This window comes from Urocitellus parryii, chromosome 9 (genome assembly GCF_045843805.1).
Source record: "Urocitellus parryii isolate mUroPar1 chromosome 9, mUroPar1.hap1, whole genome shotgun sequence".
Taxonomy (NCBI): Eukaryota; Metazoa; Chordata; class Mammalia; order Rodentia; family Sciuridae; genus Urocitellus; species Urocitellus parryii.
Window position 1 is genome coordinate 89,905,289 of NC_135539.1, and position 15,799 is coordinate 89,921,087.

Sequence of the window (15,799 nt, forward strand, 5' to 3'; positions counted from 1 at the left end):
AGGAACTGTATTTAACTAGAACTTTAATGTTAATTTTCATATTTATATGTCCAGAAGTGAGGCTGTTTTGACTGTTTGCTTTTGCCATACATTTCAGAGGTTAAGATTTCTTCCAGTATCCTGGTTTTTGTCTCCTTTGTGGTTTTTGGGTTTCCTTAGAAAATTCCTCTTAAATACAGTTCTTTCAGCTGAATCCCTCTGCTATAGTCTTATAAAAGATTAGGATGTTTAAAGATGGGATTGATGTCTTGTAAATTCATTGCATGTAAGAATGAAAATTAGAACTCTAAAAATGTTTTTTTTAATTACAGCTTTGCTTTTTCTAAATAAAATAATTGGAAGGAATTTGCATATGTTATATACTAGTTTTTTATTATATTAGTAATGAATATTATTAGGATAAGTATTACCTCATTGATATATTAATAATTTGGCATATTTTTTTCAGGTGCCACTCAAGAGCTATTCTATTGTCATTTATTTATAATACCTTATATTACACCTTGCAGGGTCAGAGGAACCCACCATACTGCTTTACTCATAATTCACTGCTATATGGCTACCAGTTCATAGATAATCATTGCCTCTTTCTATCCCTTTATCTCCAAGTTTTCTCCTTTTTAGTCCACACAAGTTATTGACATTTTATTATTAATAATATCATACCTTATTTTCAGCAGTGTATATCATTATTTAAAAACTCTTTGATAACTATTTTAATTAAGGCCTTTCTATAAGCCTTGAATCCTTGTGATGAAAAAAAAAATGTCAGAAACTACAGGTTTGTGATATGGCCATCAACATGCCTTCAACTATACATTCCTAACATTCTCTCTGTTAGCTAATGTTTGGGTTACCTTTATTGTCTAAATATAATTGTAGTGTTTCAGGAAATTAACAGAACACAAACCTTCTATATTTTATATCATTCTGGATCCTTTAGTGATCAGTAAATAAAAGCATTGTTTAAAAAGCTCATTCTTTTTGGTTTCTGTTTATAGGAGGAACTCTCTGGAATGAAAAATAAGATACAAGTAGTTGAGCTTGAAAATGAAAGACTCCAGCAAGAAAGACTCCAGCTGAAATCTCAAAGACAAGAGGAGACAATGAGGGAACAAACACTTCTGGATGCATCTGTGAGAATTTTTTAAAAATCATAAATTCTAGTTTAGTTTGAATGTTCCTTTCTACCTTCTACCTTAGCCTTCTGAACTGCTTAGAATCTTTCCTTGAAGTTTGGCCAAAACACTATACTGGTATTTGCTTGATGTCTCAAAAATTAGAATTTACTAAGATGAAAGGTAACCTCAAATGAAGTAATGTAGCATTGCCTAATATTTACTCCAGTTCTTCTATGAGCATACTAATTATTATTTTTCCATGTGGAAAGACTGGATCTGAAAGTAGGAAGTATGTTATGTAGGAAGACTTTGGTAATTCTGGAAACTATTCAGAATCTAACCTTAGATCTTTGATGGATTATTGTGAATTTTTCTTGAGCTCTAAAATCTAAGAAGTCTAATTAACAATATGATATTATTAATTAAGGGCCCATGAATCAAAATTAGTCTTTCAGTCATCCCTTAGGAACCATGTATTTAGCAAATAATTTTACAGGGCTTTGCCTGATTTAACTTCATGTGTAATTCCTTTATTGATAATTTGAGAAGATTCACCTTTATCAAGTTGAGAATGCAGATTCCTGGGCTCTATCCTCTGAGATTCTGATAGTTGGTCCTGTTGGGTTCTAGGAATATGAATTTTTATCAAGACCTAAGTGATTCTAATATCAGTGGCCCACAGTTTAACGAACAATAGATCACATGATTTCTTATAGTTCTGCGACAAAACTCTTGTGATGATACTTGAATAGTGTTTAAAATTAATATCTTCTTATAACTTGGAGGTACTGTTGCACTAAAAATTTTTTCACTGTTGTTTTAGGACATAGTCAATGATTGTTCTGTTTTTTGAGGCAATTTCAACTGTCCATGGGGAAGTTTTAATACTTGCCTGTTTCAGCTTTGATGGTTTTAACTTAGTCATCATTTGTAAATCAGTTCTGTTAAGAGAAAAAAATGGGAGAGTCTTAATGTTTTACCTATGTATTCTTTTGTTTTTGAAATTTTACTTTGTTTTTTGGTATTTCATTTCTAATCTTTTAAATGATATGTTAGAATTTGCTATGGCAAAATATATAATTATTAATTCTGAAAAGTGTAGTAAGCTGATTAGTATTTCACTTAGTATTATTACTAATACTAAAGAGTCAGTTAGTATTAGTAAGTTTGTGCAATTACATTTAAGTTTGTGATCAGTTATTTTTCCCTCACTACTTAACTGTTCTGAAGATTTACATAATTACTAATATTAGTGTTCAAAAACTCCATCTTATATTTTAATGTCAATTTGAAGAAGTTATCACCACACAAAAAGAACTTAGAAGTAGCTCATCTAAAAAATGAATATATTCTTTTGCTTTCTTTCTAAATATATAGTCACTTAGCATGCAAGGAGTCAATTATTCATAGTCTTCAATATTTCTATAATGACAAATAAAGGGAAGTGTACTGAAAAAGGAAACTAGGCAGACCAGTGAATCAGAAGGCAAGAGAAGTGAGTAATGCAAAAGGGGAAGGAAGTGATTGTGAAAGAACACATGCCTTGCAGTGCAAGCAAAACTGGAGTCATAATCATAGAACTGACAAGGTTATAGAGGGGTTTTTGTCGTCTTCTTTAAATATTCTCACAAGCTAATACGTAATGCAAATATTGAAATGATTGTTATAGATATATGTAGTGATTTCGACATCTATTTTAATACTCTACTTGTTTTGTTTTTTGAGTGCTGGAGATGAACTCAGAAGCATTCAACCACTGAGCCACATCCCCAGCCCTTTTTTGTATTTTATTTAGAAACAGGGTCTCACTGAGTTGCTCAGCACCTTGTTTTTGCTGAGGCTGGCTTTGAACTCTGGATCTTCTCCTCAGCCTCCCAAGCCTCTAGGATTACAGGCATGCACCACCATGTCCGGCTGTGTTATTTATTGTTATAAAATTGTTGCTCTGCTTTTCACTTGTGTGGATGAATTGAGGCATTTCAGTAATGCATGCATGGTATTGCCCTGGGAGTTTTAATATGAATAACACTTTTTAGAATTGCTCAAATGTAAACAGATCAAGAAATATTATCTTCTTTGGCAGTAGGAAAACTTTATTAATGAGTCAATTAAAATGTTGATGCTAGGTTTTGCCAACACAATTGGCTGATTTGAGTATTGGTTTTCAGTGTTTAATAATGTCCTCTTTTGAAAATTAATTGAAACAGTTACATAGTAATAACTAACATCTAATGATCACTACCTTGTTATAATGTGCTAGGCATTGTATCAAACACTATATATATGCTTTTAGTTTCACAATAGTCACACAAGACAGGTGTTATTTCATTTTCAGAGCATAACATTAAAGTATGCAGTAGTTAAGGAACTGGTCTAATATCACAGAGTTATGAAATAGCAAAGCAAGAACTTAAACCCATGACTTTCTGACTTCTAAATTATGCTGCTTTTCTGCATAATTTAGAAAGAGCTTGTCAATTTTGAACCAAACCATTTTTGTTTGTAAAGAATAAAGTTTCTCCTTTTCAGAGTCTCTCACTTTTTATCTCTAGAATTGAGTGACAGCCAACAAGACTTTTAGCTTTTGGCCTAGTTTATGACCTAGATATTGAAGAAGCAAGCAGATGATTTTTAAAATAATACTAAGCTATTTAAAGTGTACTTTATTTCTACTTTCATTTTTCATCATTTTTTACTCTCATAAAATTTCTTTTCCTGGAAAGCTTTGTCTAGAATTCAAAAATTATAATATTAAAATGTTATTTATTATAATTTTTGGCATGTATACTCAAAGATCTAGCAGTTTTTTTAATGGAAAATTTCTGAGACATTTCTTCCAAGGTTTGTTCTCATCCCCTCCCATACCAACACTCCCCTCTATTAAGGAATAAAGGGTTTTTAATGATGTTTAGGGATTTAATATATGGAGATGTTTTTTAATCTTGATTAAATACCATTTAAGTTTTTAAAAGCTATCTCTGGAAGAACAAAGTGTCCATTAGACCTGCACTTATTTCCAAAGAATGATGGTATTTTATACAATGAGCCAGCAATCTATGGTCCACATGCTTCCTCCGATTTCTCCAGGAATTCTCCGTAGGAAATAAGTACCTCCCTCCTTCCTTCCTTCCTTCATTGATCTCAAAGCCAACATTGAATTCAGTCAAATCTTCAGAGAGTTGAGCCTACCTACAGAATTGAGTATAAGCTTATTAGCATAGCATGCTATACTATGCACAAGACCCTCGTTTGATTTTCTAGCTTCATCCTCTGTCACATCACCTTTTATTTTTACCATTAGTAATTGTGAATTTCCTATGAACTCCTCTGCAGGCACAAAACCTTTAAATTAATGTTGTCCCTTAATATCCTTCCGGTTCTGGCATAGTCCCCCAGCCATACCTCTAGCTTAGTAGTCACCTTATTAAATTGAAATTATCTGATTGGTGTTTGTCTTCCTCATTAGACTATAAATTCCTTGGAGCTAAAATTTAATCATGTTCATTTTTGTCTTCCAAGCCCTTTTACAGTGTCTGAATATAGTAGGTGCTATGCAAATGTTTGCACTAAAATGATCTTCCAGAGGATATGGAATAGAATCTTAGAATGCTACTCTGTAAGAATGCGGTTTACCACATTCTAGCATGATATGGCATTATAATATACGAGGACTAGCCCTTAGCAAGAATTCAATAATTATTTGTTGAATTAAACTAATGTAAGTATTTTAGTCCTTGTTGCACACATACATTTCTCAGATCTTTGTGTTGCTTATTTCATTAAATGTTAGGTTACACACTGATGATGGTATGCTGAATACAACCCACAAATATGTTTCATTGGTTTGGTAAACATTGAGTTAATATTTAACAATGTTTCAAATGAAGAACCAGAATCTGGCTAATCTTTTAAAAGAAAATCTGACGATTTTCGGGTAATATGAATTTTTATTCCCATATGGCAAAGATTGACTGGGACTTAGGAGTGGCTGTGTCCTTTGCATAGGACACATTTCTATGATTTGTCATCATTCCTACCACTCCTTTTTGAATCCCTGACATGCAAGCTGCGTATCACTTCTGTTTATAACAACATGTGCATTCTTTTTCTTTTGAGGATTGATTTTATTTATTTATTTATTTATTTATTTATTTATTTTGTAAATGGGTAAGAACATAATGGCTTGGGGTACTAAATGAAAAGAAAAACTATTCCTGTTTTTCTCCTTGTAACATTTCTGACACCAAATATTTGGGATTTTTTCCCTCTATACCAGGTCATTCTCCATTTTTCTGTGGCTACCAACTGGGTGTCCAATGCCTCAATTAAATTCTGACACTAGCTACCCACAGTTGGTATCAGACCCAATCACAAGTGGTGGATCTCCAGATTATCCATAATTTTCTTTGACTTGGTTACAAACTGAGGGTTCAAACAATCTCTTCCTTATGTTTGATATTTGTTATAACAGCTTAAAAATCTTAATGAAACACTTTATTTGTTATTACTAGTTTATTATATAGGACATTACAAAAGATTCAAATGAATAACCGAATGAAGAGGTATGCAAGGCAAGGTCCAGAATGACTCCAAGTGCAGAAACTTCTGTTCCTATGGAGCTGGATGTGCCACCTTTTGGCACATGTATATATTAATCAACCTAGAAATTCTCTGAACCCCATCATGTAAGATTTTATGGAGGCTTCAGTACATAGGCATGATTGATCATATCACTGGCCATTGTTGATTAAATCAATCTCAAGCCTCTCTGTCCTCAGAGATCTGGGGTGGGGCTAAAAGTTCCAGTTCTCTAATCCTGCCTTGGTCTTTCAGGAGATCAGCTCCATCTTAAAGCTATCTAGGGACCCCGGCCACCAATCATTTAATTAGCATAAAAATACTTTTATCATTCTGGGGATACTAAAGGTCTTACATGTTCTTATGGCAGGAACCAGAACCTGAAACCAAATATTATATCAAAAGATGCTCCTGGCATTCTATCACTCAGAAAATTATGAGAATTTTCAGAATTCTGTGTCAAGAAACAAAGGCAGAAACTAAATAATATATTTCTTACTATGCCACAGGCAAGGACTCTGGACCTAGACCACCAAGGTTTAGATCCTGGTTTTGCCACTTATTAGCTGTTTTCTAAATCTGTGATCATTAACAAGTCATATTAAACCCATAAAATTGTGTCTGACACATCGTTAACACCACATATGTTTGCAATGATTACTGTTATTAGCCATGCATCTGTGAAATATGGAAAATTAGCAAACCCAGGTAGGTTTATGTGTTTCAAGAATATATGTCTTCAGATGAGTGAGAGATAATTCCATTTGCTAAATATACTGACATTTAGGCCTCTTTGCTCACATTTGGATTATTGCCCATACTTATAGGATTTTAACTTTGTAACACCTTTTGTGGAATATGACTCTAATAACTTGAAAAGGTAAGACAATTCTTGACTTTAAAAGTACATGTTTTTCCTCCTTTCATTGTGAATATGAATCAATATTTATAAAGTATTCATGCTGGGGCTGGAGATGTGGCTCAAGCGGTAGCGTGCTTGTCTGGCTTAAGTGGGGTCCGGGTTCGATCCTCAGCACCACATACAAAAACAAAGATGTTGTGTCCGCCAAGAACTAAAGAACAAATTTTTTTAAAAAAAAGTATTCATGCTTATTTAAAATTGAATGCCAATTGCAATTATTGACCCATTTTATTTCAGGGAAACATGCAGAATTCTTGGGTTACAACAGGTGATGATTCCAGGGTAAATGAAGCTGCCAAGAAACCATTTTTCCATGATGATGCAGATATTGGCAAAGTTACAACTATTGGAGAGGCTGAAAAATGGAAGCTAGAACTAGTGAGTATTTGGGTACTTTTCTCTTACATATCTGCTTTTGTTTTTCCCTTTTGTACTTTTGAAAATTCTAGTATAATATATATAATATAAAATTTGTCATTTAATACATTCACAATATTGTACAACCATCAATACCATCCATTTCCAGAACTTTTTCATTATCCTAAACAAAAACTCTATACCCATAAAGTCTCATTTTCACTTCCTCCCTATAATCTACTTTCTGTCTTTATGAATTTGCCTATTCTATGTATCTCATATTTATGAAATCAAACAACATTTATTTTTGTGTCTGGCTTATTTCATTTAGCATAATTTTTTCAAGGTTTGTTCATATTGTAACATGTATCACAATTTCACTTCTTTTTAGGTTTGCCTATTTCATTATATGGGTGTATCATACTTTGTTTTGCTTCCACCTTTTGGCTATTGTGAATAATTTTGTTATAAACAGTGGTGTATAAACATTTTTTTGAGTCCCTACTTTTAATTATTTTAAGTATATACCTAGAGTGGACTTGTTGGATCATTTGAATAATTCTTTTTTAAAAATTCTGTATTTTAAACTTGATAATTTGATATTGTCCTGTCTTTGAATTAAATAATTTTTGTTTTTCCTGCTCACATCTGCTCTTGAACCCTTCAAATGAATTTTTCAAGTCAGTTATTATACTTTTTCAGCTCAAGAATTTCTGTGTGATTCCTTATTATAATTTGTTTTTCTGATTGCTTTTAGTTCTTTGTCCAAGTTTTTCTCTTATGTCTTTGAGTGTATTTAAGACATTTTAGCCTTCACCCGGCAAGTCTGGAATCTGTGGTTTCTTAAGAATAATTATGTCAGTTTATCTTGTTCATAACCTTGTGTTCCCTTCCAACTGTCTATCACCCTACATCTTTGCTCTCCTTCGAAACCAAATTTTTCCTAACAGTCGTCTGTATTCATGTCTCCATTTCTTATTTTCTGTTCTTGTTTTGGCATGCTTCAATTGAACTTAAGTTCCTGATTGTCCATTCAGTCTGGTCTTTTGTTTTTTTTTTTTTTTTCCATTTCTGGGGATTGAACCCAAAGGTACTTACCACTGAGCTGCATCCCCAGTCCTTTGTATTTTTTGAGACTGGATCTAACTAAGGCTAGCCTTGAACTTGAGACCTTCTTCCTCAGCCTCCTGAATTGCTGGGATTCCAGGTGTGCCCCACCATGCCATGCTCAGCCTGCTCTACCATGTAACAGTTTTCTATAATATGTGCATTAGTTGATAAGGCCCTCCTATTCATATTGACCAGAATTCAATAAAGTACACAAAACAAAGATTAGATTTATCTCTAAAAGAACACCTATGTGTTTTTTTTTTCTCTAGACCAAGATGTATAACATTATCATGTTCCATGGTCTTTGTATCCCTTCTCAATCACTATTCATTCATTTCCTTAAAGCTAATAAAACTATCCTGATTTTTATGAAAATTTTGCAAGTATGTACCCTAAATATTCTTTTTTAAAACTATAAGTGGAATCATGTAATAGTATGTATTTTTGCGTGTCTAGGTTCTTTTATTCACTATTTGTTAGATTCATCTATGTTGTTGCATATGGCAGAAGTTTATGCATTTTCATTGATGGGTCTACTGTATGAATATACCATAGCTTATTTATTTATCCACTGTTAATGAATTTATGTTGTGTCAAGTTTGGAGCCAACATAAATAGGTAGACAACTTTCCAAGGTAGTTTTTATCAGTTTACACTCCTACCAGAGCATATAATTGGTACTATTGCCCCATGTCCTTACCAACATGTGGTATTCTCAATTTTTATAATGGACTTGTAATACTATCTTACGATTTAATTTGCATTTCCCTGTTTCCAGAATATCTTTTCATATGTTTGTTGGGCATTTGATGTCCTCTTTTGTGAGTGCCTGTTCAAATACTCTGCTCATTTTTATTTAGGTATCTGAACTGTTGATTTGGGGGAGTTTTTTATATATTGTCCAATAAATACACACACATATATTTATATTTATATTGTAAATATATATTCCCACTCCGTGGCTGGTCTTATAATTCTCTTGATAGTTTATTTTCTTCCTTGTTTTAATGACTAGAATTTTAGTTTTAATTCCTTAACTGTGTAGCATTTTTGTGTCCCGATTAAACTCTTTTCCTACCTCAAAGTCATGACAATGTTCTCCTAAACTATCTTCCAGAAACCGTAGTTTTGTTTTTTATATTTAAATTTACAGTCTACCTAGAATCAATTCTTGTAGATGATGTGAAGTATAAGGGTCATCTTTTGTTCTTTTTCCTACATATATCTCCAAGTGCCATTTGTTGGAAAGATAACCTCTGCCTTTGTCATAAATTAGTTGTGGATCTGTTTTTTTTAATTGCACTTATACATTACCTCTTGATTATTCTAGTAGACCATGACTTTCAGAACATCATACTTTCCTTCAGAATGTCTTGACTCTTTTTGGTCTTCTGAATTTCCAAATACATTTTGAAATTAGTAAATTGCAAAATGTCATTATAAGATTTTGATTTTAAATTCCATTTAAATTATAGATTATTCAAGAATTAAGATCTTTATGATATTATATCATTTAATCCATGTAAACTGAATAGCATACTTTATGTAGATCATCCTTTTATCAATAATCTTTTGTAGTTTTCTGAGTAAAAATAATAAAGTATTGCATACTTGTTTGTCTTGTCTTTTGTTTGGGAGGTGGGAACTGGGGATTAAACCCAGGATTGCTTTACCACCAAGCTACATCCCCAGTCATTTTTATTTAAAAAAAATTTTTTTTAGTTGTAGATAGATACAATATATTTCATTTATTTTTTATTTGTTCATTTATTTATTTATCTTTGTGTGGTACAAAAGATTGAACTTAGTGCTTCACACATGTTAGGTAAGCACTCTACCACTGAGCTACAACACCAGCTCTCATTTTTAAGTCAGGGTTTACTACATTGCTAAGAGTCTTGCTATGTTGCTGAGTCTGACCTTCAACTTTCAGTCCTCCTTCCAAAGCCTCCTGAGTCACTGGGACTACAGGCATGCACCACCATGCCCAATTTTTTGTATATCCTCATTAGAATTATTCCTAGCTTGTTATTTTTAATAGTATCATGAATAACATGCTTTTGAATTTTCATTTTCTTACTCATTACTGGTATAGAGAACAGCATATGATTTCTGTGTTTTGAGTAAGCCCCATTTCTTTTAGAATACACATAGTTGAGTTTTGCTTTTTTATTTATCCTGAAATATTTGCATTTTAAATTGGGTGACCACATGATTGACAATTAATGTGATTACTTATACAGTTTAAATAAATTTAATCAGCTTTTTATTTGACTTCTTTTTATTCTTCTATTATTTTCCCTTCTTTTGAGTTAATTCTTTGTAGGAGTTCCCTTTATCTTTTTTAATTGATCTGATAATCTTTAGTACCAGCATTCACTTGGTTGCTGAATTCAAAAAACCTGAGATTATTTTAAGTGTCTCTTTCCCTCTCATGTCTGTTCTATTTAAATCTTAAATAACTCATGAAAATCCTTTATTTTTTTCTATTTTTTGTTATTCTAATTAGTTATATATGGCAGTAGAATGCATTTTGACATATCATACATAAATGGAATATAATTTCTCATTCTTCTGATTGTACATGTTGTAGAATCACACCTGTCATATAATCATATATGCACATAAGGTAATAATGTCTGATTCATTCCACTATCCTTCTTACTTCATATGGCTCCCTTCCCTTCATTCCCCTCTGCCTAATCCAAACTATCTCTATTTTTCCCTAGCCCCCTACCTAATATGAATTAACAACCACATATCAGGGAAAATATTCACCCTTTGGTTTTGTGGGATTGGCTTATTTTGCTTAGCACGATATTTTCCAACTCCATTTACCTACAAATGCCATAATTTCATTCTTCTTTAAGATTCCATTTCATTCATATATCATATATATATATATATATATATATATATATATATCATATTTTCTTTATTCATTCATGTTAAGGGTATCTTGGTTGGTTCCACAGGGTTGCTATTGTGAATTGAGCTGCTATAAACATTGATGTGGCTGTATCACTGTAGTATGCTGATTTTAAGTCCTTTGAGTATAAACCGAGGAGTGGGATAGCTGGGTCAAATGGTGGTTCAATTTCAAGTTCCTGAGGAATCTCCATACTGCTTTTCATAATGGTTGCACCAATTTGCAGTCCACCAGCAATGTATGAGTGTTCCTTTTTCTTCACATCCTTTCCAACATTTATTGTGGCTTGTATTCTTGATAATTGCCCTTCTGACTGAGATGAAAGAGTAATTTTGATTTGAGATTCTCTAATTGCTAGAGATGTTGAGTATTTTTTATATACTTGTTGATGGATTTTATTTCTTCTTCTATGAAATATCTGTTCAGTTCCTTAACCCATTTATTGATTGGGTTATTTGTTTTTTTGTTGTTGTTGTTGTTGTTAAGTTTTTTTGCATTCTTTATATACCCTGGAGATTAATGCTCTATCTGAGGTATGTGTGGTAAAGATTTTCTCCCATTCTGTAGATCTCTCTTCATATTGTTGATTGTTTCCTTTGCTGAAAAGAAGTTTTGTTTTTTGTTTTTAGTTTTGAAGCCATCACATTTATTGATTCTGGAATTTACTTCTTGCACTTTAGGAGTCTTGTTAAGGAAGTCAGTTCCTAAGCCAACATGGTAAAGATTTGGGCCTACTTTTTCTTCTGTTAAGCACAGGGTCTTTGTTCAGTATGTAAGTTTTAATCCATTTTGAGTTGAGTCTTGTGTAGGTGAGAGATAGGGGTTTAATTTCATTTTGTTACATATGGATTTCCAGATTTCCCAGCACCATTTGTTGAAGAGGCTATCTTTTTTTCAATGAATGTTTTTTTGTGCCTTTGTCTTGTATGAGATAACAGTATTTATGTGGGCTTATCTCTGTGTCTTGTATTCTGTACCATTGGTCTAGGTGTCTGTTTTGGTGACAATACCATGCCATTTTTGTTACTAGGACTCTGTAGTATAGTTTAAGATCTTGGATTTTGATGCCTCCTGCTTCACTTTTCTTGCTAAAGATTGCTTTGGCTATTATGTTTCTCTTATTTTTCCAAATGATTTTCATGATTGCCTTTTCTATTTCTGTGAAGATTGTCATTGGGATTTTAATAGGAATTGCATTAAATCTTTATAACACTTTTGGTATTATGGCCATTTTGACAATATTTATTCTGCCTATCCAACAACATGGGAGATATTTCCTTCTTCTAAGGGTGTCTTCAATTTCTTTCCTTAGTGTTCTGTAGTTTTCATTGTAGAGTTCTTTCGTTTCTTTTGTTAGGTTGATTTTCTAAGGTTTTTTTTTTTTTTGATGCTATTGTGAATGGGATAGCATCACTACTTTCTCTTTCAATGGATTCATCACTGATACATAGGAACATATTTGACTTATGGGTGTTGATTTTATATCCTGCTATTTTGTTGAATTCATTTATTAATTCTAGAAGTTTTTTGGTGGAATTTTTTGGATCGCAATAAATCTTGTTGGCAAACAGTGATAGTTTGAGTTCTTCTTTTTCTATTTGTAACCCTTTAATTTCTTTCTTCTGTCCAATTGCTCTGACTAGAGTTTCTTGGAGTATGTAGAATAAAAGTGGTGATAGAATTGGGTGCAGTGGCGCATGTCTATAATTTCAGTGGCTCTGGAGGCTTAGGCAAGAGGATCACATGTTCCAACCCAGCCTCAGCAACAGCTTCTTTTTAATTGCTCTAGCTAAAGTTTCTAGTACTGTGTTGAATAGAAGTGGTGATAGTGGACATCTTTATCTTGATCCAGTTTTTTGAGGAAATGCTTTCAGTTTTCCTCCATTGAGAATGATGTTGGCCTTGGGTTTAGCATATAAAACTTTTACAATGTTGAGGTATGTTCCTAGTATCCCCAGTTTTTCTACTGTTTTAAACATGAATTGGTGCTGTATTTTGTCAAATGCTTTTTTACTATTATTTATATATGACAGCAGAATGCATTACAATTCTTATTACATAAATATAACTTTTTCTACATCTATTGAGATGATCATATGATTCTTGTCTTTAAGTCTATTGATATGATTAATTATGTTTATTGATTTCCATATTTTGAACCAACCTTGCATCCCTGGGATGAAACCAATTTGATCGTGGTGCATTATCGTTTAATATGTGTGTGTGTGTGTGTGTGTGTGTGTGTGTGTGTGTGATTTCCCAGAATTTTGTTGAGAATATTGCATCTGTGTTCATCAGGGTTATTGGTCTGAAGTTTTCTTTCCTTGATGTGTCTTTGTCTGGTTTTGGTATCAAGGTAATACTAGCCTCATAAAATGAGTTTGGAAGGGTTCCCTCCTCTTATATTTCATGGAATAATTTGAGGACTATTGGTGTTGATTCTTTGAAGGTCTTATAGAACTCAGCTGAGAATCCATCTGGTCCTGGGCTTTTCTTATTGGTAGGGATTTTCTTATTTGATGGCATTTTCTATTTCATTGCTTGAAATTGAACTGTTTAAATTGTGTATGTCTTCCTGATTCAGTTTCTTTGAGTTATATGTCTGTAGAAATTTGTGGATGTCTTCAAGATTTTCTACTTTATTGGAGAAACTTTCAAAATAGTTTCTAGTTATCTTCAGTATTTCAGTAGTGTCCACCATGGTATTTCATTTTTCATCACAAATTTTAGTAATTTGAGTTTTCTCCCTCTTTTTCTTCTTTATCGTGGCTAAGGGCCATGATAATGGTCCTTATCAATTTTATTTATTCTTTCAAAGAACCAACTTTTTGTCAATTTTTTGAATTGTTTCTTTGGTTTCAATTTCATTGATTTCAACTCTTATTTTAATTATTCCCTCTCTTCTACTGCTTTTGGTGCTGATTTGTTCCTCTTTTTTAGGGCTTTGAGATGTAATGTTAGGTCATTTATTTATTGACTTTCTATTCTTTTAATGAATGAGCTCAGTGAAGTAAACTTTCCTCTTATCACTACCTTCATAGTGTCCCCAAGATTTTGATATGTTGTAGCAATGTTCTCTAAGTATTTTTTTATTTCATCCTTGATTTCATCCTTATTATCTCTAAGTATTTTTTTATTTCATCCTTGATTTCTTCTGTTATCCATTCATCATTCAATAATGTATTATGTAGTCTCCAGGTGTTGGGGTAGCTTCTATTTTTTATTTTATTGTTGATTTCTAATTTCTTTCCATTATGGTCTGATAGAATGCAGGGTTGGTATCTCTGAGTTGTTTTTGTTTCGTTTTGTTTTGTTTTTTGCTAAGAGGTCTTTTGTGGTATAAGATATGGTCTGATTTTGAGAAGGATCCAATTGCTGTTGAGAAGAAAGTGTATTTGCTCATTGATGGAAGAAATATAATTGAGTCCAAATTATTGATTGTATTGTTTAATTCTGTAGTTTCTTTGTTTAGTTTTTGTTTGGAAGATCTATCCCGTAATGAGAGAGGTGTGTTCAAGTCACCCAGTATTGTGTTGTGGCCTATTTGATTCTTGAAATTGAGAAGGTTGTATTTGATGTATGTCAGTGCTCCATTGATGTATATCGATGTTCCATTGAGTATATGTATTTATGATTCTTAAGTCTTTTTGACTTATGATTCCCTTAAGTAATTTGAAATATCCTTCTTTGTACCTTCTGACTACCTTTTGCTTGAAGTCCACTTTATCTGACATGAGGATGGAAACCCCTGCTTGTTTACACAGTCCACACAAGTCATACATTTTTTCACATCCTTTCACCTTCAGTCTGTGGATGTCTTTGCAAGTGAGGTGAGTCTCTTGTTAACAGCATATTGTTGGGTCTTATTTTTTAATCCAATCTGCCAGTTTATGTCTTTTGATTGATGAGTTTAGGCCATTAATGTTCAGTTATTATTGAGATATGATTTGTATTCCCATTCATTTTGATTTATTTCTGATTTTTTATTTGTCTTAGTTTCTCCTTTGATTGGCTCTTCCTTTAATGTAGTTCCTCCCTTTGCTGGGTTTCACTATTTTGTTGTTTTTAATTTTCTCCTCATGGAATATTTTGCTGAGAATGTTCTGTAGTGCAGGCTTAGAAATTGTGAATTGTTTTAACTATTGTTCAGCATGGAATGTTTTTATTTCTTCAAATCTGAAGCTTAATTTTACTGGATATGAAATTCTTGGCATCTGTTTTCTTTCAGAGCTTGGCATATATTGTTCCAGGATCTCCTAGCTTTGAGGGTTTGGGTTGAGAAATCAGCTGAGATTCTAATTGGTTTCCTCCTCTATGTAATCTGATCCTTTTTTTTATAGCTTTTCAAATTCTATCCTTATGCAGTATGGCAGGCATTTTCATTATAATGTGCCTTGTTGTATGTCTGTTGTAATTTTGTATGTTTGAGGTCCTGTCAGCCTCTTGTATTTGATTTTTAATTTCATTCTTCAGGTTTGAGAAATTTTCTGATATAATTTCATTAGAAAGATTGTGCATTTCTTTGGTTTGTATGTTCACACCTTCCTCTATCCCAATAAATCTTTTCATGTTATCTCATAATTCTGGGAAGTTCTATTCATGGTTTCTTACCATTTTCTCTGTGTGATCAACTTTATTTTCAAGATTATATATTGTGTTCTTTGCCTGAGATTCTGTCTTCCAAGTGCTCTAGTCTTTTGATGGTACTTTCCATTGAATTTTTAATTTGGTTTATGGATTCCATCATTTCAAGGACTTCTGCTTAATTTCTTTTCATAATCT

The 15,799-nt window shown here is 32.6% G+C and overlaps 1 protein-coding gene across 1 annotated transcript in view; it reads left to right on the forward strand.

Annotated features, from left to right (window-relative positions):
• Nucleotides 1–15,799, forward strand: part of Sdccag8 (SHH signaling and ciliogenesis regulator SDCCAG8) — a 228,519-nt gene that overhangs the window by 22,261 nt on the left and 190,459 nt on the right. The window contains exons 5-6 of the mRNA XM_026390721.2: nucleotides 1,002–1,136; nucleotides 6,859–6,999. Coding sequence (XP_026246506.2) covers nucleotides 1,002–1,136; nucleotides 6,859–6,999 — 276 coding nt within the window. The remainder of the gene's footprint in view (nucleotides 1–1,001; nucleotides 1,137–6,858; nucleotides 7,000–15,799) is intronic.